The sequence below is a fragment of the Ornithorhynchus anatinus genome, chromosome 14, assembly GCF_004115215.2.
Source record: "Ornithorhynchus anatinus isolate Pmale09 chromosome 14, mOrnAna1.pri.v4, whole genome shotgun sequence".
Taxonomy (NCBI): domain Eukaryota; kingdom Metazoa; phylum Chordata; class Mammalia; order Monotremata; family Ornithorhynchidae; genus Ornithorhynchus; species Ornithorhynchus anatinus.
In genome coordinates, this window is record NC_041741.1 from 24,377,059 (window position 1) to 24,404,628 (window position 27,570).

The 27,570-nt window shown below is 41.0% G+C and overlaps 1 protein-coding gene across 7 annotated transcripts in view; it reads left to right on the top strand.

The window, feature by feature from the left end:
* The window catches only part of NAV3 (neuron navigator 3), a 617,057-nt gene that overhangs the window by 474,515 nt on the left and 114,972 nt on the right, over positions 1-27,570 (top strand). For all 7 annotated transcript variants that reach the window (XM_039914053.1, XM_029078987.2, XM_029078989.2 and 4 more), the window contains 2 exons: positions 22,493-22,625; positions 25,315-25,585. In XM_039914053.1, the coding sequence (XP_039769987.1) occupies positions 22,493-22,625; positions 25,315-25,585 (404 nt within the window). The remainder of the gene's footprint in view (positions 1-22,492; positions 22,626-25,314; positions 25,586-27,570) is intronic.

Genomic DNA, 27,570 nt, shown 5'->3' on the forward strand with positions numbered 1-27,570 from the left:
CATTATTATTTGGATGAAATCAAAGGGGCAAAATCTAGAGATATTAGGAAGGAACAATATACAGGATTTGGTGAAAGACTGAATTTGCAGATCAAATGAGAGAGATGATTTGAGGCTAATATTGACGTTACAGGCTTGGGAAACAGGGAGGATGGTGGTGTTGTCTACAGTGATGGGAAAGGCTGTGTGATTAAAGGTGGAAGTGATATTAAAATAGGAGGGAACATGGAATTTCATGTCCATTCATTCAATAGTATTTATTGAGCGCTTACTATGTGCAGAGCACTGTACTAAGCACTTGGAATGTACAAATCGGTAACAGAGACAGTCCTTGCCCTTCGACGGGCTTACAGTCTAATGGGGGGAGACGGATAGACAAGAACAATGGCAATAAATAGAATCAAGGGACAATAAATAGAATCAAGGGGCAATAACCCGTTAAGGTGTGAAAAATGCAGTGAGCTAGCACAGCACTTCAGTCAGTCCAGACTGAATGCTCACTGAGAACAGGGACTGTGTCTACCAGCAATGTTATATTGTATTTTCTCAAGAACTTAGTACAGTGCTCTGCACAAAGTATGTAATTAATAAATATTATTAATTGGAAACAACACTGCTCTGGGTTTATGCCATCCATGGTGAGAGCAACTAATCCCATCAGTTGGCAATTTGGAGCCATTCAATGTCATCTCCATATTTTGATGAAGATGAGGGTGAACAATCTATAACAATTAATCTAATTCACTGCAGAGAGTCTGTCAGCATTTTTGCAGTCTACTTATGACCCACACTGTCTTGTTCTTTTTTCCTTTTCTCAGACGTTTCTTCTTTGAGTTGAGATATGGCATCTTCTGTGAGGTTTGGAAACAGTAATATTGCTGGTGGTTTTTCTTGCACCAGAAAAAATGAGCTCCACATGGGAGTAATTTCCCCTCATGGCTTTTCTCCATTTTTCTAGTTAAGAGCCTCTGCTACAGTGAGTAATGTCCGAGGGCCTGTATGTCATATTGATATTTTGGGTTTTCTTTCGGGCTCCATCAATCAGGACTTTTGGTCTTCCATGTCCACTGCCCAGTTTGTAACTCTCAGTCTTCCCTATACTTATGTTTAACACCCTCCTACGAAAGGGCTCTTCAGGATATTGAAAAATTAAATGGCAAGAATTCTGCTGGTCTGCGATGGTCTGTTAATGTGATTTAGTTTTTGTTGCTGTAGGCAGGATTCCTGACTGTATCATAAGTCTTCTGTGAAAGTTCACTCTAGGGTTAGGCTAAACATATAGGATCAGCTCCTAGGACGTGTTTCTCTCAATAAAAGTTCGGGAGTTTAAAGGAATGACTTGAAGAATCTATACATATCTCTTTCAACTCAGTAGCCATTTTGTTTGAACATATCAAAGTAAGTAAAAGACCTTCCTAAAAAACATGTATTATAAAGCCAGATAATGTATATTTTGTGGGCTGGAGACGTCAGTGGGTTTTGAGTCAGTGTTTCATTTTTTTGAAGGTGTTACTTGGGAGTAAACACAACAAAGACTTGTTAGAAGAAATCAAACAGAGCTCTGCTATATGTCTGCTGAGTGACCTTGGGCAAGTCACTTAACGTCTCTGTGCTTCTCCTTCCTTATCTGAAAAAGGGAGATTCAATACTGCTTTCTTACTCCTACTTAGAATCTGAACTCCTAGTTGGACAGAGATGGTATCTGACCTGATTAACTTGTATCTTAGCTCTAGAACCATAACAGCTACCACAATTACTGTTGAAACAAATCAAAACAGAAAGGATTTCCAGGAATTTTCCAATAAAGTAATAATTATATATAACTCAAAGGCGAAGGATTTGTTTCTTCAGCATATTGAATGTATCTCCAAAATCACTTTCCTCAGACTAAACTGCTGGCCACATCAGTCTCTGTTGGTTGTCTGCATCTTTGCAATGAGATATTATTTTTGTGGCAAGTTGAGACTGTAGCATTCATTGTAATGACAACAGTCTTGATTAATTTGTTTATAGTAATGTGGTGATTGGGGCCAGATAGCTTAGCTAAGTGATTGCAAATGTCATGCATTTTTTAAAGGTAGTGAAACTGTATGGGGTCAACACAAATCAGAAATGATGAACAGAAATCAGAGCAAGAGGCAAAGAACTACCAGTAATTCAGTATTCTCCACTATAGTTCAGTCGATCTAAATCTGTCCTCTCTTCTTGGCTCTCTCTTGGGGTCTCCTACTTACCTTTTTTGCACTCTTTCCACCATTGTTTATCAGAAAATGATTCTTGCCCTTTCTTCCAGTAGACTGCCCCAGGCCCATTTTCATCTCCCACCCACTTAGTTCACTCTGCATTTCCTTGAAACCTCTGCAAGCAAATCTGCTTCCCTGGTAATTGGGTTACCCCATTATCCCAGATAATTCGAAAATACAATTTAGAGTGAAGGCATTTATGTAGTAGGAGTGAAAAGTTACCTGGGAAGGGGTCGCTTGTCTGAGTAAATCATTAGGAAAATTGTTCTGAAAGGAGATAGATTTGAAAACAGCACTTGGACCCTGCAAGTGACAGACCCATTAGTGTGGGAAAGGACATTTTTAGAGGCACCCAGAGTGGAATGGAAGGTTGGGTTTGTAAAGATCTCCTCATTCCACTGTGTATGTGATTAAGATCTCACTAAATTTGTTGTCATTTTCAAAAATGAAAAACACCTTTCTGCACCTGTGCATGCACGCACACACACATACACACACACGCACACAAACACACCTACACACCCAGACACATATACCCGGCACCCATTCTTTGGAGGCCAGGGGGAAATAGTGGCTGTATTTTCTATGAGATTGTCTCTGAGGAAGCAAAGCCATTAGGTTTTACACTGTAGGTTTTGCGTATGGCAGGGCAAAGTAGAGCAAGGCAGGATAGGGAAGGCAGCTATTAATAATGGTATTTAATAATAACGATAGAGAAGCAGTGTGGCTTAGTGGATAGAGAATAGGCCTGGGAGTCAGAAGGACATGAGTTGTAATCCCGGCTCTGCCACATTTCTGCTGTGAGACCTCAGGCAAGTCACTTTATTTCTCTGGGCCTCAGTAACTCATCTGTAAAATGGGGATTAAGATTGGGAGTCCCATGTGGGACAGGGACTGTGTCCAAACTGCTTAATGTGTATCTGCCCCAGTGCTTAGAACAGTGCTTGACATATAGTAAGTGCTTAAGCAGTACCATAAGCATTATTATTAGTGGTTAAGCACTGTGTTGATACTGGACAATGGCCAGAAGTTGTTCTAAGATGCCTGTGAGCCCCATGTGGGACAGGGACTGTGTCCCACCTGATTAGCTTGCATTTCCCCCTACCACTTAAGGCAGTGCCTGGCACATAGTAAGTGCTTAAGACTACCATTTAAAAAAAATTGATGCTATCTCCACCTTTGGCTCCTAGACACTGAGGTGTGGCTTCTTTGGTCCTCATTGTCTCTTGGGTTTTTCCCACTTTGAGTGGGATCCAGGACCAGTGTAGATGCCCCTTTTGATCCTTAGACCCTGGATTCCAGATTGGGAAAGAGCTTCTGAGGAGGAGGGATCGAACCTCTGGAGATGCTGCAGTGGCAGATACCCTGAGGGTCACGTGCTCTCCATGCCATTTTCCAGCCTGATATCCAGAAGAGCTGCTGTTGCAAAGTGTGGCACATTAGCAGTGGAGTCCGCAGGGGCATTTTCACAACCATAAAATCTGCCTGTCACGTTACCAGGCTGGAAATCCTCTCAGTTGGTCAGTCAGTCGTATTTATCGTTCATTTACTGTGTGCAGAGCGTCGCTAAGGGTCGAAGACGACCCGACGGCGTAAGATAATACTATTTGAACTTCCACTGTTAAAACTACTACTGCAAATAATAATAATACTTTCTTGGGTCCCTGATACATTTATAAAAAATTCTCCATTGAGGACTAAGTATAGGCTGAAAGTCTCTCTTCTTTTAAGTATATGAAGAAGCTCTTAGGGGTTACTGTTTATCTAAAAATATTTCTTTTTCAAGATCACATATGGATTTTTCACAAATTTCAGTTTAAAAAAAATCATCTTTTAGCTGAATCCAGAGAATATATCTGAAAAAAACTCTATCACTCTTAACGGTTAATAAGTCAAAGGCAAACTGTATGTATGTTGAGATATTTATATTTTCAAATGCAATAAATTGCTTTCAGATCATAGAAAATAGTTCAATAGTTCAGACCAATAGGTCTTTTGATTAAGGAGGATACTGTAATATTGCAGCTTAGATTCCACAGAAAGCAAAGGTTCACAATCTTAAAAATAATATATTTTTAGCTAATCTTTCAAGCCACTTCTTTGTATGCATTTTTCCTGATTGCCCCCAAACGGAGTTCTTATTCTTTATTCTGATCATTTGAACTGATGAGCACTGAGAGAATGTGCTTAGAAGAGTAGTCATTAAGAGTTTGGAGTGGAACAATTCACCCAGAGAACTCCAGGCTTCTCTTAAAAGGCATACTGAGTTTGTATATGAAAGTAACTTTTCTCAAGTACTTTAGTGACCTGACTTCACACTAGTATAGCAGACTGCATTTACAATTTTTCTTTTCTTCATTTATTGTTTACGCCCAAGTGGGAGAAGTGGTTTTAAAAGGGATTTAGGGAACTAGATTCCAAACCTTAGTGAATCCAGAAGCTCTTTTCACCTTTTTAATAATATTTTTACTGATTTAGACAATGTATAAACTTTTTTTTATGTGTAAAGTTTTATTTAGAGACTACAGGAACAGGGTTTCTGGTCTTAAATTATCTTTCAATTTAAAAAGGATGAGCATTTTCTATTGCATAATTGGGACAGGCTCTTGAAAACTGAATTCTGTGGGTTTGAAATATCCTTTAAGGGCTCACGAACAGGCAGTAGCTTATAGGAATTTTTTTTCTGAATGTCCACAGGACTGTGGCCATGTTCTCTTTGTGTGTGTTCACTCTCGTATTTGAATGCTTGTATGTAGTGATTAATTTATTTGAACCTAATGAATATAGTATACTCACTGTTTCAAGAACTTGGGACATAAAAATGAAGCAATAGGCATGTTCCCTGCCTAAGAGCAGCTTATACTCCAACTGGAGTGTCTAACATAAAATTATCAAATACAAATAAGGATATATGAAATCTGCACATATGCCCCGTAAATGTATAAACATTTTTGTTGTTTTAAGAGGGCAGAGCTTAATCAGGAGACTGCTAAAAATGATTCCCTTCTGAAATTCTCTTTTAGTTTAAAGGAGAAACAACATGTCCCACTAGAAAGAGCCTGGGCCTGGGAGTCATTCATTCATTCATTCATTCATTCATTCATTCATTCATTCAGCAGTATTAATTGAGCACTTTCAGTCATTCATTTAGTAGTATTAATTGAGCACTTACTGTGTGCAGAACATTATACTAAGTACTTGGGAGAGCACAGTCCAACATTAAACAGGCACATTTCCTGCCCACAACAAGCATACAGTCTAGAGGTGGATAAACATATGTTAATACAAATAAATAAATTACAGATATTTACATAGGCGTGGGGCTGGAAAGGGGGAAGAACAAAGGGAGCATGTCTGGGCAATGCAGAAGAGAGTGGGAGAAGAGGAAGAGGGTGCTTAGTCAGGGAAGGCCTCTTGGAGATGTGTCCTCAATAGGCTTTGAAGGCTTTGCAGAGGGGGAGAGTCATTGTCTGTCAGATTTGAGGAGGGAAGGGGTTCCAGACTAACGGCAGAGCATGGGCAAGGGATCAGTGCTGCGAGATAGACAAGATGGAGCTACAGTGAGATGATTAGCATTTGAGAAGCAAAGTATGCAGGCTGGGTTGTAGGAGAGTAGCGAGGTGAGGTAGGACGGGATAAGGTGATTGAGTAATTTAAAGCCAATAGTGAGGAGTAGGGAGACATCTCGTGAATGTTTTGATAAAAAAATGATCCGGGCAACAGAGTGAAATGGGGACTGGAGTGGGGAGAGATAGGAGGCTAGGAGGTCAGCAAAAAGACTGATGCAAGGTGACTGAATGCTTTAAAACCAGTAACTAGTAAGGATTTTTTGTTTGATGCAGAGGTGGATGGGCAACCATTGAAGGTTCTTGTGGAGTGGGAAAACAAGAACTGATTTTTTTTAGAAAAATCATCTGAGCAGCAGACTGAGTAGGGGTAGGCAGGAGGCAGAGAGGTCAGCAAGGAGGCTGACACAGTTGTCAAGGTGAGTAGGATAAGTACTTGGATCAGCATGGTGAGAGTTTGGTTGGAGAGGAATGGGAAGAGTTTAGCGGTGTTGTGAAGAATGAACTGACAGGATTTGGTGACATCAAATATGTGGGTTGAGTGGGAGACATTAGTCGAGGGTAACACCAAGGTTATAAAGCTGGGACACAGAGAATGGTGGTGCCGTCTACAGAGATGGAAATTCAGGGGGAGGACAGGGTTTGAGTGGGAAGATGAGGAGTTCTGTTTCGGGCATTCTAAGCTTGAGGTGTTGGCAGGACATCCCAGGATGGCAAAGTGAATAGAGCACGAGGCTGGGAGTCATAAGGTCATGGGTTCTAATTCCAGCTCCACCACTTGTCTGTTCTGTGACCTTGGATAAGTCACTTTACTTCTCTGTGCCTCAGTTACCTAATCTGTAAAATGGAGAATGAGGCTGTGAGCCCAACATGGGACAGGGACTGAGTCCAACTTGATTTGCTTGTAACCACCCCAGTGTTTAGTACAGTGCCTGGCACATAGTAAACACTTAACAAATATCATCCTCATCAGTGGAGGCAGAAGGAAATACAAGGAGAAAGAGGAAGATCAGGCCTGGAGATGGAGATTTGGGAATCATCCACATAGAGAAAGTAAAACACTCCGTAAATGCATAATAAATACCACTGATTGATTAAACTGCTGAGAAGCAGCATGACTTAGTGGAAAGAGCCTGGACTTGGGGGTCAGAAGTCATGGGTTCTTATCCCAGCTCTTCCACTTGTCAGCTGTGTGACTTTGGGCAAGTCATTTAACTTCTGTGTGCCTCAGTTGCTTCATCTGTAAAATGTGGATTAAGACTGTGAGCCCCACGTGGGACAACTTGATTAACTTTTATCTACCCTAGTGCTTAGAAGAGTGCTTAGCACATAATAATAATAATAATAATAATAATGGTGGTATTTGTTAAGCGCTTACTATGTACAAAGCACTGTTCTAAGCACTGGAGGGATCCAGGGTGATCAGGTTGTCCCAAGTGGGGCTCACAGTTTTAATCCCCATTTTACAGATGAGGGAACTGAGGCACAGAGAAATCAAGTGACTAGTAAGTGCTTAACAAATACCATCATTATTAGTATTATTAAACCCTTGCCATATGGAAATGCTTACTATGCGTGAACAAGTGAGTTCAAACCAGGTTTGATGTAGCATGGAAAATACATTTTCTTCTGTAAATTTGCCCCAAATAGATGTGCTTTGGTTCTCCCCCAGTAAAAACTCATTTCACTCTTTAGCATCCCTAGGCACAGAGTTTAACCCTAAATTGGGACACCTAGATTGTGAACTGCAGACTAGTTGTGCGAAGGGAACACGTGTACACACACTGTTATACTGTACTCTCCCAAGTACTTAGTATAGTCCTCTGCATCAACTAAGTGCTCAATAAATATCATTGATTGGTCAATCGATTCATAATAACTAGTTACCCAGAACTGCTGGGGAGCTTTTAGTCTGTCAAACAGGAACTTTAACTGTTGAAAGGAGGGAGTTGAGGGAAGGAGGGAGTGCATGACAGACCTGGACCATTGGATCCTCAGTCCAGCATCAGCATCCAGCATCCTTCTTTGAGAGCTGAGGAGAAGCTTTGTGCTAAATGCTGGCATAGATATAGTATGCTTGGATTTGACACAATTCTTGTCCCCATTGGGTCTGAGGGACAGTAATTTATCAGTCAATCAATCAGTGGTATTACTGAGCACTTGCTGTGTGCATATCACAGTACAATACAATAGAGTTGGTCCCTTTCCTCAAGGAGTTTATAAGAATTTGTCCGGTTCTTGCCTTTGGCCAGAGAATCAAAGGGCAGGACCTATTTCCTTGCAAAAGCCATGGTGAACACACTAGCCAAAACACACATTTACCAATCACAGCCTCACACAATTCTCCATTGGCTTGAAATACTCCTATTAAATTCTAATTTTTCGTTACTTTTATTAACATTATTATTATCATCTTTGTCATCAAGTTCACCCATAAGAAAGTTTACATCCTGCATCACAACTTTGGTAGAATATCTGTTTTACAATTCACCAAAAGACCACTTGCTCAGTCTGAGCAAACTATTCCTATTTATGAATATTTTAAAAACAAGCTTGATTTTGGGGTGAAAGAATAAGATGCTTGAATGTAGAAACCCTTGGGATAATGCCCCCCACTCTAGTCAAAACTAGTCAAGGCACTGGATCTAATTTTCATCTCTTCAACTCAAGTGTGGCATGGAAAGCTATAAGGCTTCAAATGGAAGTAGTTCCATATTGGTTATAAGAAGAAAAGCTTACAGAATTGTGGGAGAATCATTACATGAGTTAATGGAAAGAGCTCAAGGCTACAGTCAGAAGACCACATTCTAGTCCCAGCTTTACCACTAAATATAAAATAATTGGCAAGTTATTATATTGGCAAAAGTCACTCATGGTCTCAGCTTTTGGGTGTAAATTTCAAATAGTTGCAGGGCAGAGAAAAGGAAACAGACTTCATAGTGAGAATTCCTGATGATTTTGGACCAACCTGTTGTCATTTCTGTTCAGCACTTTTATTAGGACAGTGGTAGCTGTAAAACACTTTGAAAATGCTTTAACAGTCTCTTTTTTGATATTTAAAAGCAGCTTTGAAGCTATATTCCCCTATCAAAAGGTGGTTGTAAAACACAGAAAGGTCCTTAAGTCAGACACTTTAAATCTCTTAGGGGGTTGGAGTTTCTGTTTCTTTTGTACTGAATCAAATGCCATAACTCGTTGGAATCTGAACCATGGACATTTTTAAGTATCCGTAGATCATAAGGCGTAAAATAGCATATAAAAGTGAACAGCATTGTAAAAGGGCAATTCTTCTATTTTAAACCCCAGGTCATTGTTGTGTTATATCAGAGAGTCTACAAGTGGGTAAATACACTCATTCTCTCTATTTATCATATTCAAAAGTAAATTTGTTTACTTCCTCAGAAGTCACTGAACTGTAAAGATTTCTCTGAATTGAACAAACATCTATATTTCTTGTATTAATACTTGGATAGAGATGCAGCTTTTTGATGTTTGTGAGCAATGTATCACTTTGTTGTTTGTGATGGTAACAATTGTCTTATTTCAGAGCTTGCTGTGTGCCAAGCAATGTGGTAGATATAAGAAAAGCACGTTGGAAACAGTCCCTTATCCCACATGGGCCTCACAGTCTAAGAGAAAGAGAGAACAGGTATTGGAATCTCCATTTTACAAATGAGGTAATCGAGGCACAGAGAAGTTAAGTGATTTGCCCAAGGTAGCCCAGCAGACAGGTGTAGAACCCAGGTCCTCAACTCCCAGGCCTGTGGACTTTTCTACTAGGCCATGCTGCATGCTGATCCTAAACTTGCCTTTACAAGTCCAGTCTAATCTCTAAATGATACTGATGCAACTGCTCAAGGAATTTAATGTAGTGTTTATTAGTGTGTAGATATAAGAACCAGAGAGAGGATGCACAGCACAATAGCTCTGTAAACTTTGTGTGGCCTGGAGACTAAGACCAAATTTTCCTACTTGACAATCTCTTAAAGACAATGCTGGCAATCCCTATTCAATTTTCTCCTTCCTTGTCTACTGTTGCATAGCTGGTCAGTTTTTACCTAGTTAACAGATTGCTGTGATAGCACTGAGGTTGGGTGAAGACTTTCAGTTTGTAGGTATGACTTCCCTGTACAGAAATACAGAGAAGCAGTGTGACTTAGTGGCTAGAGCATGGGCCTGGAATTCTGAAGAACCCAGGTTCTAATCTCAGCTTTGCAGCATGTCTGCTGTGTGATTTTGGGCAAGTCACTTCATGTCTCTGGGCCTCAGCTACCTCATCTGTAAAATGGGGATTAAGAGTGTGAGCCCCATGGGCAGACGGACTGTGTCCAACATGACTGACTTGTATCTACTCCAGTGTTTAAAACAGTGCTTGACACATAATAGGCACTTAATGACTACCATCATGTCCTCAGTTTTTTAAGCTTTTTGTCAGTAAAGTGCAGTCATTTGCATGTTATCTTTGGTGCAGTTACCTGCTACGGCACTTTTTGAATGAATGCCTTCAACCTGCTTTCATTCTGCCCTCTCCTCTGCCTGGCAACATTATTTCTCCTTTCTTATTGACTCCCATGCCCATGTCTGTACCAAATGTTTCACGTGTTTACCATAACCCCTGTCACTCCATCAGCTCTTTCCCCTAATGATCTGACCATATACTTTATTGAAGATGAGATATGATCTCCCTGAAATCTCTTCTGCTCGTCTCCAGTCCCTCCCTTCTCCTTCCCCTTTTATAGCTCTCCCATCTTTCCCAGGAGCATCTAAGAGGAGATCTGTCTTCTCTCAAAACCCACCCTCTCCATCTACATATCCAACCCCATATCTTTGCCCCTTATGAAAATACTTACTCCCTTCCTTCTTCCCTTCCTTATCTCCATCTTCAACCATTCACTTCCCAACAGTTTCTTCCCCACTGCTTTTAAGCATGCTCTTGTTATCTCTATCCTAAAAAAAAAACCTCTCATGACCCCACATTTCCCCCCAGTTATCACCCTATCTCCTTCCTACCATTGCTCTCAGACTCCTTGAGCAAATTGTCTGTACCCACTGCCTCTACCTTCTCTCCTCCAGTTCTTTCCTTGACCCCCTCCAATCAGGCTTCCAGCCCCTTTACCCCAGAGAAACTTCCTTCCCTTAGGTCACCAGTGACCTACTTATTGCCAAATCCAATACCCTCTACTCCTCAACTCTACACTGAGGATCACACCCTTCTCCTTGAAACATTATCTAAACTTAATCTCATTGACCCTGTCCTCTCTTGGTTCTATCTCTCTCACTCCTCTTCACAGAGTCCTTTTCTGCATCTAACTTTATGCAGTCTCTCAAGGCTTATTTCTTGGCCCCCTTCTATTTTCCATCTGCACCCACTCTCTTAGAGAACTCATTTACTCTCATAGCTTAAACTACCATCTGTCCACAGATGATTCCCCAAACCACCTCTCCAGCCGTGACTTTCTCTCTAGTTTCGCATTTCCAGAGAAGCAGCATGACTTAGTGGAAAGAGCATGGGCTTGGGAATCAGAGGCTGTGTGATCTTGGGCAAGTCACTTAACTTCTCTGTGCCTCAGTTACCTCATCAGTAAAATGGGAATTAAGACTGTGAGCCCCACGTGGGACAACCTGAACTATCTTGTATCTACCCCAGCACTTAGAACAGTGCTTGGCACATAGTAAGCACTTAAATACCATTATTATTATTATTATTATTATTATTATTATTGTTTCTTCCTGCTTTCAGGTCATATCTACTTGGATGTCCTATCGATTTCTCAAACTTAACATGTTTAAAACAGAACTCTTCTTCTTCCCAGCCAAACCCTGTCTTTCCCTTGTCTTTCCCATTCCTGGAGACAGCTCCACATCCTTCCTGTCTCACGAGCCCATCACCTTGGCATTTTCTTTGACTTATTTCTCTCATTTAACCCACATATTTAATGTCACTAAATCCTATCAGTTCTACCTTCACAACATCGCTAAAATCCATCCTTTTCTCTCCACTAAAACTGCTACTATGCTGATACAAACACTGATCATATCCCACCTTGACTACTGAAACAGTCTCCTTGGTGCCCTCCCTACTTCCTGTATCTGCCTAATCCAGTCCATATTTCACTCTCATTTTTCTTAAAAACAAACAAACAAAAAACTTCAGGACACCTCTCCCCACTCCTTGAGAACCCAACTGTTACCCATCCATCTCTGTACAAAATAGAAACTCCCTCCATATGCTTTAAAGCACTCAATCACCTTAACCCTCCTATCTTACCTAGCTGATTTCCTATTATGACCCAGCCTGCACAATTCACTCCTCTAAAACCAAACTACTCACTGTACCTCAATCTCATCTAACTCGCCACCAAGCCCTTGCCCACATCCTCCCTTTGTCTTGGAACTCATTCCCGTTTTATATCCAAAAAACCACTCCTCTCCTTACCATCAAAGACCACCTAAAAATCACATCTCCTCCAAGAGGCCTTCCCCAACTAAGACCTCATTTCCCCAAATTTCTCTTCCTTCTGTATTGTCTGTGAACTTAGATCTGTTCCCTTTAAACACTTGATATTCAGCCCACCCTCTTCTCCACAGCAGTTATGTACACATCCATAATTCATTTAAATGGCTGGGTCCCGTTAAACTATAAGCTCTTGAGGGCAAGGAACACATCTACCAACACTGTCGTACTGTACTTTCCCAAACATAATAATACAGTACACTGCACATGGAAGGAACTCAATAAATTCCACTGACTGAAGTTTCTGGCTACCTCACTTGATTAATTTCTCACATTCTCATCTTATTTCCCCCTCCATCTTCCATACTGCCACTTTGGCACATTTAAGTCACCTAAACTTTGAGTACTCACCCCCTTCACCACCCAGAGTACTCAGTCTTTTCCTGATCCAACGGTAAAGCCTTGAGTTACTTACAAAATAATCTGTAATGGCATTTCCGTATCACAAAGGGAAATGCTATTTCAGAAATGCATGAAACACTCAAAGGTTGAAATTTGCTTGGGGTGAGTCATCAAACTCAGATCCAGTGATAAAAAGGAAGAGTTTGCATGCTGAAAAGGAAAATTGAAATTAACTGCTAACACCAGCTTGTCATCATTGTTAATCTGAAAAGGTTTGACAAAGAGTGTTGGTATGTCTATTTTGGGCATGGAAGTTCAACCATGATTGGAGTTAATCATCTTTTTTTGACTACAAGGTGGGCCTAGATTGTGCCAATAAAGTTACTTCTGAATCTTTCAATCGATCAATACATCAATCATATTTATTCATTCATTCATTCAATCATATTTATTGAGAGTTTACTGTATACTGGGCACCATATTAATTGCTTGGGAGGGTACAACCCTTCCATATAACAGACACGTTCCCTGTCCACAAGGAGCTGACTGGCAGTTGCTCATTAGCAACACAGCAGGCAGTTACTCATTAGCAAATGTGAGATAATCCTGAAGAGTTTTTAATTCCACATGGACTGTTGGGGAGATTTTAATCCACATCAAAGGAAGTTGGATTTTCATTAATGTTATTCACTCGATAATTCAATCTACCCCAAGTTATCCATAGCGAAGTTCAGTATCCCAAAAACGTAGCTCAAGTTACAGCTACCCATTTTAGACCCCTAGAGATGGTGACAACAGTATCAGAGGAAAATATGGGAATCCTGATCCTTAATGCAGAGCCCATTTATAGTCAAAGCAGGATTAACATGCATACCTGTTACAGTGGAGATTCTGGGGAAGGATTGATTGGGAAGCAGCATGGTCTAGTTGGGAAGACCATTGACCTGGGATTCAGGGGATCCGGTTCTAATCCCAGGTCTTCCACTTGCCCACTCTGTGACCTTGGGCAGGTCACTTAATTTCTCTGTGCCTTAATCTTCTCCTTTGTAAAATAGAGTCTAAAATACTTGTTCTTCCTCCTTCTCAGACTGTGATCCCAGATGGAACAGACTGTCTCTAACTTGATTATCTTGTATCTGCCCCAGAACTTAATACAGTGCTTGACAGATAACAAGCCCTGAACACACATTACTATTATTATTATTGTCATTATTATTATTATCAATTATCCATCTTCTCCAGTTTAGGGCATCAGTGGTTTCAGTTACCCATGACCTGGGAATAAACAGGGTTACAGGTTCTCAAAGATTCGGCTGCCATTCGTTTATGCATCCATCCCTAGCAGATTTAGCAAGGAGTTCAGCTGGGAACTTTTCCGGTTTCAGGGAATCCATATCTGTGTCTTGGGCTTGTAGGCTCCCTGTTACTATCCTGGACATCAAAAAGACATCAATAGCACCCGAACTCAGTTCTCCAGGGAGGAACAGGGTATCATTTTTTTTTTAATGGTATTTGTTAAGCACTTTCTATGTGCTAGGCATTGTTCTAAAGTTCTGAGGTAATTATTATTATTGTTATTATTCTGGAATCTATTAAGGTCTTACTGCTTACTATGCACCAAACAATGTTCTAGGGGCTGGGGTAGATACAAGGTAATCAGGTAGGACACAGTCTCTGTCCCACATGAGACTCACACTCTCAATCCCCATTTTACAGACGAGGTAACTAAGGCACAGAGAAGTGAAGAGCTTACCCAAGATCATACAGTAATACAGTAGACAAGTGGTGGTGGAGTCGGGATTAGAACCCATGACCTCTGACTCCCAAGCCAGTGCTCTTGCCACTAGGCTATGCTGCTTTCTCCCCTCCCCCCCCCCCAAAAACAAATTACCCGCATTTCTAGGTGGTGGCACGTTTATTTCCAAAGCACCTTACATTAGTTATTTATTCCTTGCAACACCCCTACAAGAAAGGGTTTAGGTATTATCCCCAATTTACAGCTGGGCAAACTGAGGCATGGGGAGGTTAAGTCACTTTCCCAAGGCCTCACAAGGAACAGGTGTCAGAGGTGGGATTTGAACCCAGGACTTCCAGCTTTCAGGTCTGCAGCTCTTCCACAGCGCCACATTGCCTCCCCAACGACCTCTTCAGGTTGGATATGGCCCATATCCCACATCCCGGTCTTAATCCCCATTTTTCAGAAGGCAGAATTGAGGCACAGAAAAGTAAAGTGTCTTGCTCAAGGGCAAAAAGCAGACAAGCGGCAGAACTCGGATTAGAACACAGGTCGTTCTGAGTCCCAGGCCTGTGCTGTTTCCATTCAGCCACACTACTTCTCTCTGTGGTCTTAGGGTTATATTTGTTGCAGATTGAAGTTTCACTAACTCAGCAGGGACCATATATTAGTTGATTTGCCACTCTACAGAAAACCTCAGATGACAACTTTTCCATTCTTAAAAATCACTCTTCTCTTCTGCCCCTTTATTTCTCTTTGTTCCCCTGCTGCTTTGCTTGCTTCCAACTTGTTGCTACATTGCAACAGCCCCTCTTCCTTGTCAGCTGTGTCATGTGTATATGAAAAGTTTAAATAGGGAAGCAGCATTACCTAGTAGATAGAGCACGGGCCTGGGAGTCAGAAGTACCTGGATTCTAATCCCAGCTCCCCAGTTGTCTGTTGTGGGCCCTTGGGCAAGTCACTTAACTTCTCTGGGCCTCAGTTATTCAACAGTAAAGTAAGGATTAAGACTGTGAGCCCCATATAAAAAAATAATAAATGTTGGTATTTGTTAAGCGCTTACTAGGTGCCGAGCACTGTTCTAAGAGCTGGGGGAGATACAGGGTAATCAGGTTGTCCCACGTGGGGCTCACACACTTTTAATCCCCATTTTACAGATGAGGGAACTGAGGCACGGAGAAGTTAAGTGACTTGCCCACAGTCACACAGCTGCCAAGGGGCAGAGCCGGGAGTCGAACTCATAACCTCTGACTCCGAAAACCCAGGCTCTTTCCAATGAGCCACAGGACAGGGACTGTATCCAACCAGATAAGCTTGTAGCTACCCCAGCACTTAGAATAGTGGTTGACACATAGTCATTACAAATGCAAATCCACCACTTTGTCTAAGATTTCTGTGGCACCGTAGCTGATGAGGCGACCTGGTTCAATTTATCATAATTGTGATATTTGTTAAGAACTTGCTATTTGTTAAGCACTGTACTAATCACTGAGGTAGATACAAGGTATTCAGGTTCCACCTGGGGCTTATAGTCTAAGTAGGAGGTAGAACAGGTGTTGAATCCCCATTTTGCAGATGAGGGAACTGAGGCCCAGAAGAGTACAGTGACTTGTCCAAGATCACATAGCAGGCACATGGTAGAGGTGGGATTAGAACCCATGTCCTTTGACTACAAGGCTTGTGCTCTTCCCACTAAGCTACCCTGCTTCCCTACCATCTTTACATCTTTATAAGTGCTAAAATATGTGGGGAAGCAATAGGAGTGGTTCTTCAAACAGTGAGTGACATACTGTTTTTATGTCTAGGTATAATGAAACAACTGTTGAAGTTAAGTAGGTCTGGTAAATGGCTTAACACCCCCATGCTAAACTTATTTCAGAAGGTAATACTGATGGATTCCTGTCATGTAGCAAGACTTTCTGTCATCCCAGATATTTTAATATATTTGGCAAAACCATTTATGGTATTACTATGAAAAGATCATGAATCTGAGAAAAAGTGTATTTCCAAATGATGTTGGATGATGATGGATGATTGATGATGAATGATGCCCTGGACCTCTTTCCTTCACAGTATGTCATAATATTACAGTTAAAATATTTATATATGACTTAGAGAACTTTCTTAATCCTCTTATAACCCTTTTTTTCTTTTGGTATTTGTAAAGTACTTATTATGTGCCAAGAACTGTACTAAGCACTGGGGTAGGTACAAGATAGTTGGTTTGGACACAGTCCCTGTCCCACATAAGGCTCACAGTCTTATTCCCCATTTTATTCATTCATTCATTCATTCACTAGTATTTATTGAGCGCTTACTATGTGCAGAACACTGTACTAAGTGCTTGGAATGAACAAGTCGGCAACAGATAGAGACAGTCCCTGCCATTTGACGGGCTTACAGTCTAATCGGGGGAGACAGAGAGACAAGAACAATGGCAATAAATAGAGTCAAGGGGAAGAATATCTCGTAAAAACAATGGCAACTAAATAGAATCAAGGCGATGTACATTTCATTAACAAAATTAACAAAATAAACATTTTATAGATGGGGAAATTGAAGTGCAGAGGAGTTGGGTGACTTTCCCCAGATTATGGAGCAGATAAGTGGTAGAGTCATGTTATAAAATCAATTTACCAGACCATGGCTGTTATCATTGACAAAAAAGAAAAGAACCCAGCTTTGCTAACACTTCAGGCCAGTGAACGTTTCTCTTGACCTTCCTAAAACAGTGCTCATTTTATCGAGGTTAGGAAAATTAATGAATGTCAACCTATGGATAAAACTTAGATCTGAAACAAAACTAGACTTTAGTCCAAAGTAAAAAATTTGCCCCAGAATATTCCATGTATTTGGAATGGCTCTGAATAACTGAGACCAGAATATATTCTCTGATCATGTGTAATGAATATCCCAAAACAATTTTGTATTTTGACATTTCCTTTCCTAGCCAAATGAGAATAAATCATATTCAAGGGAAATAAAATAGAACCATTTGATTGAGAATATTCTGTGAGGAAAAAAACATCAAAATCTAGGTACCTTGATTGTATTTTATTTGTTTATCAATTTAACAATTTGCATACTGGTGGTTCTTGGTCTCAGCCAGTTTACTGACTCTAACCCTCCTCTCTTTTCATGTAAGATAATTTTGGAAATAATATTTACCACTGATTAATATATAAAAAAAGACAGTCTCAAAAACCTGGTTTTGGGAAACTACTAAATGTATCCATATAAGTTTCAAGGAAGCTAATTATTTGGAAGTCTTTTGACAAATACAAGTTCCATTTAGAAAATGTAAGCTTTCTCTAATGTTCATTTTTTCCATAAAGTTAAGATGCAAAATAGTGAAAGATTGAAATCTTTCCTATTCTTCTAGCTCTTTAAAGAGAAAGATAGAGTCTAAGGATAGTTTCTCTGAGATTCATTTTCTGATTCTTAAAAGTAAACTACACTTCAAAATTAGTTATATTTATTTTAGACAATAATGATAATGTTGGTATTGGTTAAGCGCTTACTATGTGTAGATCACTGTTCTAAGTGCTGGGGTAGATACAGGGTAGTCAGGTTGTCCCACGTGAGGTTCACAGTTAATCCCCATTTTACAGATGAGGTAACTGAGGCACAGAGAAGTTAAGTGACTTGCCCACAGTCACACAGCTGACAAGTGGCAGAGCCGGGATTCAAACTCATGACCGCAAGCCCATGCTCTTTCCACTGAGCAACGCTGCTTTTCAACACTGTGTAGTGGATAGAGTGTGGCCCTGGGAGTCAGAAGGTCATGTGTTCTGATCCCGGCTCTGCCACGTATCTGTTGTGTGACCTTGGGCAAATCACTTCACTTCTCCATGCCTCCCTTACCTCATCTCCAAAATGGGGATTGAGACTGTGAGCTCCATGTGGGACACGGACTGTGTCCAACCCAATTTATTTGTGTTTTAAATCCAAAGCCTGGATAAAGATAGGAAATGTCCACATACTGCTTAGTCTTGTTAAACTACATCTCAGGACCCTGAAGTTAAACTTGTTAGTACTGGAACAGGTGAACACATTAGGGTATTTCATTAGGCTCTTAAAGTAATCCTTGAATAGGTTCTGGTTACTAGTTCATGTACGATGCTTACCTGTTTATCAAAATAGACAAATGCTAAAAGGGTGAAAATTGTAGCTACAAAAGGTCTGTACTTTTAGACAAGGTGCTTGCTTAAAGAAGGAAATTTTCAAGGTAAATATAGAGAATCAAGAAGGAAAGCATTGTGTTCATAAATTGTTCTTCATTTAAATTTGACAGTGATGGAGAAGATATATTTAAATATGGTCTTATAATGAATGGCAAAAATGAAATCCTGTAACTTACTTTTATGGTCCTTAAATATACTGTTATTGTCACAAAGGCCATTGCTAATTTGAGTCTTAGCCTTTGACAAATCCAAGTTAGTACGTATGCGGTTGCTAAGTAACCATTACTGAGTGGTGCACTTAACTGTACATTTCCTGGTACCACGCTTCAGAATGGTGGCAGCTTTTAATAGAAACAATTATTTCCTTTGTCACAGCCTGAGTCCATTTCAAGCTATTTCAGGATAAATGGCCAGTGACCTAAAAATAAATATAACGTGTCAACCAAGGCTCCCAAAGTGTCTTTTTATTAGTGACCCATCACTTGCACATCTGACCCCAGGAAACATTTTCTTTTCTTACGTAGACATTTCTTAAAAAAAAATCTCTTTAAGTTGAAAGTGCAAGAATTACTTAAACTCTCTCTCTCTGGCCTCTGACAAAATGCAAGAAAAGGATAGGTCCAGATGTAGATTACATTTTACATTCTCTGTGGGACTCAGAGAATCTTTCTTTGCTCTAAACTGCTTCCAAAGTCTCATAGTTCTAGAATACTAAGAATATTTTCAAAAGATCTTTGGCTTGCCTTGTATGAATTAAGCCCGTTTCTTTCTTTTAAAAATCAATGTGGTCATCTTCAGAATAAGACTGCTGTTTCGTTGTTGGTTTTTTTGAGGTATTCATTCGTTCATTCAATCATACTTATTGAGTGCTCACTATGTACAGAGCACTGTATTAAGCACTTGGGAGAGTACAATACAACAATAAACAGACACATTCTCTGCCCACAATGAGCTTACATTGAGCCAAGAACTATTCATTTGTTAAGCGCTTACTGTGTGCCAAGCATTATATTAATCATTGAGGTAATAATAATGATGATGATGGTATTTGTTAAGCACTTACTAAGTGCCTAGCACTGGTCTAAGTGCTGGGGAAGTTACAAGGTAATCAGGTTCTCCCATTTAGGGCTCACAGTCTTAATCCACATTTTACAGATGAGGTAACTGAGGCACAGAAAGTGAATGACTTTTCCAAGACTTTACAGCAGACAAGTGGTGGAGCTGGGATTAGAACCCACATCCTCTGACTCGCAAGCCTGTGCTCTTGCCACTAAGCCAAACATATAATGCAAGCGGACTGAACACAGTCCCTGTCCCACACGGAGCTCACTACAAAACAATTGTAAAGTCAAATGAGGGCAAAACAGTCTTTTCTAATTCTAGAGTTTCGTACAATGTAGCATAGGAATCGCATAGCATTGCTTAAGTGTCTGTAGCATACAATAAATTTAGGAGACATGATCTCTGCCTTTGCTGAACATACTGCCATTAAAGAAAATGACAAAAAGTATGCTCCCAAGTTCCCAGTACAATGCCCAATACTCTGGTGGTGCTCGATAAATACGGATCAAGATCATTGCTAGCCAGAATGACCAGCAACTCCTCCCCAGGTTCCACATCAGTGACCTACACCTATGGTTCCCGGACGAGCACAGAGCAGATTAAGTTTACATCCCCAACAGGTCCTCGCCCACTCTCCCTCAGCAAGGTAAATCCACTGTGTGAACAAAGCTGAGGCTTATTTCCTGCTTCCCTCAGCGAACCTCTGCCCCATGGCCAGGATCACCATCTTCTCCCTATGGCTTGGCTCAGTGGAAAGAGCACGGGCTTGGAAGTCAGAGGTCATGAGTTTGAATCCCAGGTCTGCCGCTTGTCAGCTGTGTGACTGTGGGCAAGTCACTTAACTTCTCAGTTACCTCATCTGTAAAATGGGGATTAACTGTGAGCCTCATGTGGGACAACCTGATTACTCTGTATCTGCACATAGTAAGCGCTTAACAAATACCAACATTATTATTATTATTATTATTATTATTATTATGGCTTGCTTGAGGGTCACCCAGGGAACAGAGTGGGGATGGTCACTTCCATTCCCTCAAGCACTTAGTACAGTGCTCTGCACATAAGTGCTCAGTAAATATGATTGACTGACTGATTCATATACAGTCTACTATAATTGCTTAGCATCCAGTTGTATGTTACATAGCAGCAACATAATCCATGGTATTTATTGAACCAAGTGCTCTATGTGCAGAGCACTTGGAAGAGTACAGTATAGCAGAGTTGATAGACAGGTTCCCTGCTCACAGCGAGCTCACAGTCTGGAGTATGAGCTTACAGTCTTGAGCTTACATATGCTTGGCATGACCATGCAGCTGAGTCTCTCAGGGTGTAAAACTTGTCATTTTTTCTTTTGCATGTTTGGTGGTCACAGTGAGGCTATAGATTGACTTCTGGGTAATCTTCTCAGTGGGGCTCTTTGTCATTTTCTAATTGGTTCAGTAGAGTGTTCTTACTGCAAACTTCCCCACTCGGGGGTGGAGTACTCAACATTAACTTTTCCCTTCCCTGATGATGATGGTGATGATAACAGCAAGAGAAAGTAAGAGAACTGATTACTTTAGGGCCTGAGTCTGAAAGATTGAATAGAGGTTCCTAGAGATGTTTAGTCTTGAATTGTACTGCAAAGCCCTGAATAGCTGCTTGATAAACAAGGGGACAGGAGAACTCTTGGAAATCCTTTTTTCGCTTATCATTTTTCAGCCCTCTCTTGGGGATTGACGTTTACTAAAAAAAAAATTATGGGATTTTCAGTTTCCCTATTAACAAAAAATGATTTTCATCTCAGAATGTTAGACTGGTATATATTCCTCCAGAGATTATGAAAGAATAGCTCTTGTAATCATCTATGTAAGTAGTGATGGGGTTTTTCAACATTCAGTAATTACTTCATAGTCTTCATATGTGTGTGATTTGCTGGAGTAGGAAGGATAAAAGGGAACAAGGAAGGAAGATAGGAAAGAAAGGAGGAAAGATGAAAGAGAGGGATAGTGAGCGATTGAAAAAGAAAATGAATAAGTAAATAATGAATTGTGTTTTTTCTTAAGCACTTACTATGTGCCAAGTATTGAACTAAGTGCTGGGGTAGAAACATGATAATAAGGTCCACATGGGCTCACAGTGTAAGGACGAGGGAGAACTGATATTGAATCTCCATTTGACAGATGAGGGAACCAAAGCACAGGAAAGCAAAGTAATTTACCAAGGTCAAAAGGCAGGTAAGTGGTGGAACTGGGATGAAAACCCATGGCCTCTGCCTCCCAGGTCCAGGCTTTTTCCAATAGGCCATGTTTCCTATCTAAATGATGACACATTTAACTAGAACAGCACACAGCGGAACCCAAGATCACACTTCCAGACTCCTTGGGATCAACTTCCTTGATCCCAGCATTCCTAAATGCAGCAGGGTACTCTCTGGGTGCCTCCAGGCTACAGTGTCTCCTCTCCCTCTTCACAGGTTCTATTACCCCCTTACAGGTGGGTTCAGAGGTTGAGGCAGTCTATTCAATTTCTGAAATCCCTGCTTTGCCTATCAGACACAACCTGTGAACCATAGCAGATGGGGGAGAGGACTGATGGAGTTTTGAGAGGGACAAGCTATCTGCAAACACATGGCTTTAAGACACGGGCCTGCCTGTCTCCTCAGCTGGGCTAGGGGAGGAGGAGGATGAGTGCTATTTAAAATCTTGCCAATGGAGAAAATCAATCTTACATGCTACACGTTGAGTATGGGTAAAAGTTTTAAGTCAAAAAGTTCCCAATAAATATGGTTTGCTCTTTCCTTTGTAAATTTAGTGGCTGAATTTTTGAAGTTCTTAAGTAGCTGTTGTCTTGTTTTTTATTTATAGCTGGGATGATAGCAGCTCAGTAAGTAGTGGCCTCAGTGACACCCTAGACAACCTCAGCACAGATGACCTGAACACCACCTCATCTGTCAGCTCATATTCCAATATTACAGCCCCTTCAAGGAAAAACACCCAGGTAAGGATTCCTTTTTCATCTCTACCATATTCCTTAACCTCTCCAGCCTCTTTTTGTTCTCTCATTTCCCCTGCTTCTTTTTCCTATCTTTTCCCCCTTTCCCAATTTTTTTTTTGCCTTGCTCTTCATCTGTTGTTTCTCTCCAATTTTTCTGTGTTCAGCAGTCAGTATATCATTCAGTCAGTCATATTCATTGAGTGCTTACATTGTGCAGAACCCTTAACTTAGCTCTTGGGAGAATGCAATATTGGTAGACACAGTTCCTGCCTTCAAAGAGCTTAAAATTTAGTGTGGGAGAGACATATTGAAATAAATTATGGATGGGGGAAAAGGAAAAATATTTATGTACACAAGTTCTGCAGGACTAGAGTTGAGTATCAAAATATCAAGTGTTTTCCTTCCTATCCTCTTATCCTTCTTCCCTGCTCCTTCATTTAAAATTGTATTTGTTAAGCACTTACTATGTGCTGGGCACTTTTCTAAGCATTAGGGAAGATATAAACTAATCAGGTTAGACACTGTTCCCATCCCACATGGGGTTTACAGTCTTAATCCCCATTTTACAGATGAGATAACTGAGTCACAGAGAAGTGATTTGCCCAGAGTCACACAGCCAAGTGGCAGAGGCTGGATTAGAACTCAGGTCCTCTCACTCCTAAACCTATTATTCATTCATTCATTCAATCGTATTGAGAAGCAGCATGGCTCAGTGGAAAGAGCCTGGGCTTGGGAGTAAGAGGTTATGGGTTCGAATTCTGACTCTGCTACTTGTCACCTGTGTGAGTGTGGGCAAATCACTTAACTTCTCTGTGCCTCAGTTACCTCATCTGTAAAATGGGGATTAACTGTGAGCCTCAAGTGTGACAACCTGATTACCCTGTATCTACCCCAGTGCTTAGCACAGTGCTCTGCACATAGTAAGCACTTAACGAATACCAACATTATTATTACTTATTGAGTGCTTACTGTGCAAAGCACTGTACTGAGTGCTTGGGAGAGTACAATGTAAGAGTAAAACAATAAACATATTATCTTTCCTTTTCAGCATGCTGCTTCTCTTGACCTCTGCCATTCTTGATCTTTCCATCTCTGTCTCTCTGGTGCGTCTGTTCCTAATTCTGTTTGGACCCAGTATTCTCTCACTTCTTTAACCTGTCAGTCTACCCTTACCTCTTCTTTTTCCCTACTCCTTTCCCCACCCCACACTTTACGGTATCCAGACAAGGATAATGAGAAAATTCTCTGATTTTCACTCCTCAGTTTCCTTACTCTCCATTCCCTTTACTCCACATTTCCTCAGAGTGCTGGAGATGCCTGAATATGGAGACAAGGAAGATAGATGCCAGGAAGAGGGGCAAAGGATAAGGAGGGAGAGATAACTTTTCCTCCCATGCATATTATCTGAGGAGTGCAATTGAGCATTCACTCTTGAAGAGCTATTTGTCCGACCTTCCATCTGTTAAGGGAGCAGAAAGTGATGAATAAGCATTTTAGCCCCTCAAAATAAAAGTCAGCTTTGCACAAAAGATCTGTGATCAATGAAAAGAACTGCAGCTGGAACTTATGCTTCAGCGTTTGATATTGCTACAGATTTGTCAGGTCAGGGCTACCTTAGAAGATCACACGTCAAAAGATATTTGTTGACTGACAATAGCAACTGATATCACATGGAAACAGTTCCCGAGCCTTAATTCCTCATCTGTTTCCAATAATGTGCTAAGTGCACACCAGTTAAAGCTTTCCACAAACTATACCTGTGTGCACCCCAGTGGATTTCAGAAACATCTGGTTTCCTCAGTGCAGAGGGCTATTATATTTGTTTCCTCTCTTTTTTCCGAATTTCATTGAGTTTATCTTTTTGTCTAAGCTGGTCATACAAGATTAGTAATTAATTTTCTGAAATGCATCCTGAGACTCTGGAAAACTGCACTGGAGGGAGTTAGTGGTTACAAACAATCCATTTCTCTCTGCTGTGTGGCAAGAGTGACTGGAACCTTGTCAAAACTCCTGCTCAGAGTGTATTTATACAGGGACAAGAGCAAATAACATGTTCCGCTCTCTGCCACCTTGTTCCAAGCATGCTGTGTTCACCCAAGCAGCCATAGTCAAGACTCCAGACCTGCTGGAGAACATTCTTATTTGGAAAGGGGAAAGGGGAAAATGCCTGACTTCTGAGCCCCTGAGGTCTGACATATCAATACCAAAATTGTGGGTGTTGTGTGCGCAAGCCCAGTGGTTGAGGGGTTGTATTTGGACAACTCTCTCAGAGTCTCCCAACTCTGAATGAATTTCCAGATGACATCTAAGCAAAGATGGGCATGAAATGGAATGTCCTTCTTGGCTTTCTCCAATGTTTCTCCAGAAACACTGGAAGTCTTCATTAGGCTTTGAGTATTTTGGTTGGAAGCTGACAGCAGATCTTTATTCTTATAGATAGAAGATACAAAGATGAGTAAGAGGGTACTCACTGGCAACTTAAAGCACAGTAACAAATACCCAAAATGTGTATTTGAAACTTAATGAACAATTAGAAAGCAAAGGTACATATAGAGTTTAGGAAAATCTCCCAGTATTTCCAAAAAAAAAAAAAGACAAAAAAACTCTCATTACTCACTCTCCTCTCTCTTAATTTAATAATGTTTTTTTGAAAATCCCATTAACCTTTGTTTGTAATGGGCATTTCTCATAGCTGAAAACAGATTCCGAGAAGCGTTCAGTATCAGACGAGACCTGGGGCAGCACGGAAGAGCTGAAGAAGCCAGAAGAAGACTTAGAGAGCAGTGCAGACAGTGGTGGCAAGTGGAAAGCCATGCCTTCAGGGCTATCTGAAGATTCGGAGAAAGGAGGACAAAAAGCATCGCTGCCTGTCTCCAACACAGGATCCTGGAGAAGGGGCATGTCTGCCCAAGGAGGAACACCATCTAGGCACAAAGCTGGGGCAACCTCTATTAAGAATCCTGGTAGGGCTTTTATTTGGTGGCTGGGAAAGAATCTCGCTTCTTACCACACTAAATTCAGAGCTAGATCAAACAACAGTGGTTTTAATGCTTTTGTTCATACCTCTTTCAAAGATTTCTCTGAATCCAAATCAAAAAACACAAATATGCTCACCCTGAATTGCCTGGAAAAGTAAATTCAACGATCCCTGCCCACTACAAGTTTACAGTCTACAGGGTAAGGCAGACATTAAATGTTAGAGTGTAGAGACATTTATAGAAGTGCTCTGGGGCTGGGGTGAGTATCAAATTGCATAAGGGGTGCTCTCCTAAGTGTTTAATACAGTGCTTCACACACAGTAAGTCCTCAGTTAATGGGACTGATCTATCAGCCAAGTGTATAGTTGATGCACAGGGGAGGGTGGAGAGGGGGAAGGAGTGCTAGAACATAAGCTGCTCATGGTAAACAGTAATGGCCACTAACGTATAATTTTTTTGGGAAACCTAGAATGTTTCTTCCTGCTAGGTTTCCATCAGGGTTCATTATAATTATAATAATGGTATTTCTTAAGCACTTACTATGCGCCAAGCACTGTTCTAAGCGCTGGGGGAGATACAAGGTAATCAGGTTGTCCCACTTGGCCTCACAGTCTTAATCCCCATTTTACAGATGAGGTAACTGAGGCACAGAGAAGTTAAGTGACTTACTCAAAGTCACACAGCTGATGACTGGCAGTACCGGCATTAGAACCCATGACCTCTCACTCCCAAGCCCATGCTCTTTCCACTGAGCCACGCTGTTTCTGTAGAGAGGAAGAATGATCCAGCTGTTGTGGTCTGAAGTGCAAAGATGGGTGGGAGATGGGTGATCCCTTTGTGTGACACTTAGGTTAGCTGGGGGGGAGGGTGTGTGTGTGTGTCTGACCATGTTGTGTGCAGCTAAAATGGATGAAGCTTGGGTGAAGGGACTGTATGGGTGTGTGAGTGACTCAAGTGGAGTGTTTATGTGTCACACATATTCCTCTCTCTGGTTCTTATGCTCTCTTTGTGAGTACCTTACTTTTTATCCTTGGGGAAACGCTTCCAGTTTGGGGGTCAACTAATCCCTTCTCCTTTACCCACACATGCACAGTTACTATTCATAGCTACATTTGCATCTATTCAGTAAGAATAATAGTGATATTTATTAACCACTTACCTTGTTCCAGGTACTGTACTAAGCTCTGGAGTAGATACAAATTAAATAAATTGACTCAATCCCTGTCTCACCCGGGGCTGGCAGTCTTAATAGGAGGGACAACAGGTAATGAATCTACATTTTACAGATGAGGAAACTGAGGTATAGAGGTGTGAAATGAATTACTCAAGACCCCATAGCTGGCACAAGACAGAATAATAACAATAATAATAATAATAATGTTGGTATTTGTTAAGCGCTTACTATGTGCAGAGCACTGTTCTAAGCGCTGGGGTAGATACAGGGTAATCAGGCTGTCCCACGTGAGACTCACAGTCGATCCCCATTTTACAGATGAGAGAACTGAGGCCCAGAGAAGTTAAGTGACTCGCCCACAGTCACACAGCTGACAAGTAGCAGAGCCGGGATTCGAACCCATGAACTCTGACTCCCAAGCCCGGGCTCTTTCCACTGAGACACGCTAGGAACTAGAACTTAGGTCCGCTGATTTCCAGGCCCTTTCTCTTTCCATTTGGCCATTTTGCTTCCCAACCCTATAAAAATGTTATATTGTAGCTAAACACTCACAAATATAAGCACTTTAAATAATCATCACAGAAATTGATCAATATGCATACAAAATACAGACTCCCCACCTTTCAGGAAAATTTCAAATGCATGGACAGTGATAAAAAGAATCATGGTGACCTATCTCAAAATGGGCCATACCCAAATAGAACCACAGATCCCCCTGCCCCAACACACACACACACACCCAAACAAAATGCAGAGGCAGTAAGGGGAAAAGGCAGGCAGAGAGAAGGATATGGGA